General features: G+C 41.1%; 1 protein-coding gene across 1 annotated transcript; it reads right to left on the bottom strand.

The window, feature by feature from the left end:
- Positions 1-478: 478 nt before the first annotated feature.
- Positions 479-2,836, bottom strand: LOC117613020 (dynamin-related protein 4C-like). Its single transcript, XM_034341663.1, has 2 exons — positions 1,112-2,836; positions 479-904 (listed from the first exon to the last, which is right to left on the bottom strand). The coding sequence occupies exons 1-2, from the start codon at positions 2,798-2,800 to the stop codon at positions 689-691; spliced, it is 1,905 nt and encodes a 634-aa protein (XP_034197554.1). The 5' UTR covers positions 2,801-2,836; the 3' UTR covers positions 479-688.
- Positions 2,837-4,299: the final 1,463 nt, after the last annotated feature.

The following is a 4,299-nucleotide window of genomic DNA, read 5'->3' as shown; positions in this document are numbered from 1 at the left end:
TAAAAAAATTTGTAAAAAAAAACAAAAAAATGAATAACATTTGCCCTTTGCCATGGCAATGGGTGGAAACACACATTGCTTTTTGCAAGGGCAGCCACTATTCACGTGAATAGTAGCTGCCCTAGTCCCCCCCCGCGCGCCCGGGCGCCCGGACGCCATGGCAAAGAGTAAATGAGTGGAGTTGCTCTAAGAACTTCCATAGTAGGAAGGTGTAAATTCGGGGTTGTAAAGCCCATTTACACATCTCTTGCGGATATAAATTACGTTTTTGCTCCAATGGGTGTGATGTAAATCTAAAAATGTAAATTTAATTTTCTTGCATTGACTCGTTGTTTAGTTAACTAATATAGAGTAGTCCTCAGCCCTATACCTGCCCTTAAATGATGTTGTCTCTATAGTTGCCACGTCTATTTTCTGACCTTATTATTTTTTTGGTCAATAGTGATGAAGTTTCCATTAAGATGATGAAGGCAAGCCATGAATGGAAGCCGAGATACATCAAATGAAACCAGGAGTTCGTAGGCTAAAAGACATATCTAAAAGCCCCGAGACATAAAAAGAAAAGCAAACAAACACATAGACGTCATAATTAAGTACAAACAGATCAGCAAATGACAGAATGCCTTGATTAACAAGAAACAGACCATAATTTAGCTAGACTCCTTAGCTATATTTATCACACAATAAGTTAATTGGCAAAAGTAACGATGCCATCCATGATCTTACACACAACCTCTTTAGACTCCTTGAGCTTTTTGATGCTCTTGATGAGCTTCTCGCGCTTCACTGCAATTGATGGAGGTTCCTCCATCATCCTCTCAATCCCATCACCATGGTTAGGTCCCATTAACTCACTCACAATCTCCGTCTCCAAGTCCTCGTTCACAAGGTTCGAAATACTCAGCTGCAAATGCAAGGCCATAGAATCAATCAACCTTTTCAGCACAACATTCCAATATGCAGTCATCAGCATTTTCAAGTCGAAAGCTTGAGACAATAGAACATGTGGGTACTTCATTAGACCTCCAACTTCAACCATCCCGATTCCCTCTACATTTATTTTTATCTCAGTGTGAGGTCCAAGTCCTAGATCATGAGAATTACGAAATACCTTTGTGATGAATGTTTCTTGTTGAGTCATGAGCCTATGCCATTCGGACACATATTCTGGATTACATGTATAATCAGTCAGCTTCTCCATTTCCAAAATCTCCGTCATCCAATGAATGGACCTTTCTTTCATCCTTTGAATAAGATTTTCGCATGCTCTTCTGGCAGACAGCTGAAGCTGATAATATTTTTCTGTATTTCTCATTAACACAGACAAAACCACATTCTCAATATAATTCCAAACCTGCTCAACAAACCCAAGAGGTATGTCTGAAATCCCCTTCACTTTTCCCCGCAAAATTATAAGAAAAGCATTGCGCTGAACAAAATTGGGAAGGTTGATACCTTTCGCCTTCTCCAAAATCGCAATCTCCTCCATTAAGAAATTACTTTTGGAGTCACTCGCATTGCACTCGTGAAGTTGACATGAGCACTGATTGAGCATCTCAACCAGCCTAGCCGTGCAATGCATTTCGTCATCCGGGAACGCGTCAAATTCTCCCATCAAAAGAATCTTCTTAAGTGATTCTTTGGATGCTCCAATGATCTGCATAAAAACAGTCATGGCCTCAGCAACAGTTGACAGAGTTTTCGGCAATTTGTTGAGTTCTGAAAGGTAAGAATTCAGCTTGTCATTGATCTTCTTTACAATAACCGGCAAGTTTCTAGCTATGCTAACAGCTTGAATTTGGACCAACTTGTCAGCCAAAACCTGAATTCCAACCATAGACTTATCAATCTTTGAAAGAAGGGGATGAGTTTTAAATAATCGATCCGCAATAGCCCTCGCCTCCTCATACGTTTCATCTCGAATCCGGTTCCTTACACAGACATAGCCAAGACCAATGTCCACATCATCAGCTGTAACCTTCTCCAGCAGTCCCTCTGGTGCCATGTCAACCTTTGTAACCACAGCCAGAGTCCTCTCACCAGTTTTGTCCACACTCCGCGACATACTAATTGACTCACATGTGCTAAAATCAGTAGAAGCAGATAAAACATTCAAAATGATGCTCTCATCTGGTTTTATATACTTCATGATCATATCTTTGATTTGATCATAGATATTCTCAGGCTGGCCATGAACTGGAACTCTAGTAATTCCAGGGAGGTCAACCATGGTCAAATCAGGCACACCATTCTTCTTCACCAACAAGGTCAATGGGGTGTCTGAAATTCCCTTTTTGTCCCCTGCAATCAGATTCGTGGCATTCACAATGTCTTCTGAAATGTTTTCCTCATCAGTCTGCTCAACTCTGCCATTGTACTCCAGTGAAAGCTCTGGTTTAGGATCAGAGTGGTGCTGAAGCCTCATTACGAGAGGAACCCTTGTGCAGATACCTTGTCCACGCGGCAGGCTGATGCCGGCAAGGGACTCAAGAACACTGGATTTGCCAGATGACTGGTCTCCCACAACAACAATGGTGGGCAGCTGGATGCCTTCCTCCATAACCATGAGGACGCGGAGCTTGTCAATGGCATCAAGCATAGGGCGAATTTTGTCGTTGTAGGATGAGACAATTGGCGCGTTGTTGAAAAGTAGCTGTGCTTTTGATGAGGAAAATGATAAGCCTTCTTGATCATCTTGTAAAATGGATGAGCTTGATGATCTGCTTCCTGAATCAGTTTGAGTTCTCTTTCCTCCCATTTTCTGAGATATAATTGAAAGCAAATGGGAAGAGGAAGTCATGGACAAACCGAGAGAGGAGAAAAAAATTGAAGGGGGTTGTATTAGGCAAACTTGACCTGTGCCTAACAGAGAAATCATGGATAAATAGAGAAAAAAGATACATGAACATGACATGCACAATGTGAAAGATGCAGACAGAGGAATCTTTTACCTTAATATGGGAATTTATGCTTTGGTTTTTGTTTTACGTCGGAAGGGAACTTATGCTTTTGTGCATCAAATAGTGGCTGAAAATGCATGAACCAGTCACTTCAATAATGCATGAAAAGTTACAACACAAAATGTTGTCCGCACTATCAAAAGTATTAGTGAAGTTCTCTTCAGCGTTCCCACTATCACACGAATTTAAACGCAAGAATATATTAGTGAAGACTTTTAGACCATCTCCAAAGGTAAAGACTCAAACCCGAAATTTCACCTCCAGAAATACAACTTTTCATCTATACGTACATAGGACTCAAACAGTTTTTTTTTTTTTTTTTTTTTTTTGGGGGGGGGGGGGGGAGAGGATGGCAGGCCTTGCTGTGGCTTCACCCCTGTGCAAGTGGGCTATAGTATTACTCCAGAATATGGACCGGTGTAGATATCTACGGTAATGGCGCGTGGACTTTTATGTCATCTTGGACTCCCGTGTGCCTTCAAATGTGAAGGCCTCAAAATAGTAGGAGTTCAAATTTGAGTGATTAGAATAGATGAGATCGCTATGTCATGTGCAATATATTTTATAATATATGATATAGCAGTACAATTACTGCAATTAGATTACTGCTGGCCCTCTCAGAAAATGAAAAACCTATGTGTAAGTGATTTTGTAATTTTGGCCCCCTCCATGCTAAGAATCCTAGCTCCGCCACTGCACTTGCATATTACATTTCGTGTTCTTAAGAAATCTACATATTATATTCAAGAATCAAGCTCAATCGCATAATAGTAAGAAAAGGAAAAGACTCAATATTTAGAGCACACTTGGAGCCCTAAGTGGTGTGCTCTCCAAGAGCATAGCATTTCAGGGCATGATCAAGCTGATCATCTAGTTTCATACAGGACTTGCACTCTTGCTTGTTTGAAGCCAAAAGAGAATTCTTATTAGGATAGGCACGATTCATATTTACATGGTTAAGAGCACAATAGAAAATGAGGGTGCATTTGTCGTTAACATCTTCATCCAAAAGGTCTTGCGTGATGCTGAGATAAACATAAATGTAAAGGGAATTGGGATGGTTGAAGTTGGAGGTCTAAGCAAGTACACACATGTCCTGCTGTCTCAAGCTTTCGACTTGAAAATGCGGATGACTGCGTATTGGAATATTGTGCTGAGAAGGTTGATTGATGGTTTGCATTTGCAGCTGAGTGTCTCAAACCTTGTGAACAAGGGCCTGGAGAGGGAGATTATGAATGAGCTACTGGGACCTAACCATGGTGCTGGGATTGAGAGGATGCTGGAGGAACCTCCATCAATGGCAGTGAAGCGCCACAAGCTCATCAAGAGCATCAAAAAG

The sequence above is a fragment of the Prunus dulcis genome, unplaced genomic scaffold, assembly GCF_902201215.1.
Source record: "Prunus dulcis unplaced genomic scaffold, ALMONDv2, whole genome shotgun sequence".
Taxonomy (NCBI): domain Eukaryota; kingdom Viridiplantae; phylum Streptophyta; class Magnoliopsida; order Rosales; family Rosaceae; genus Prunus; species Prunus dulcis.
This window is presented reverse-complemented; position numbering and strand designations above follow the sequence as displayed.

Coding starts and splice junctions, on each gene's coding strand:
- LOC117613020 (XM_034341663.1), bottom strand. CDS start 2,800: ATGACTTCCTCTTCCCATTTGCTTTCAATTATATCTCAGAAAATGGGA. Junction 905..1,111: donor AAGAAACATTCATCACAAAG/GTATTTCGTAAT, acceptor TTGCATTTGCAG/CTGAGTATTTCGAACCTTGT.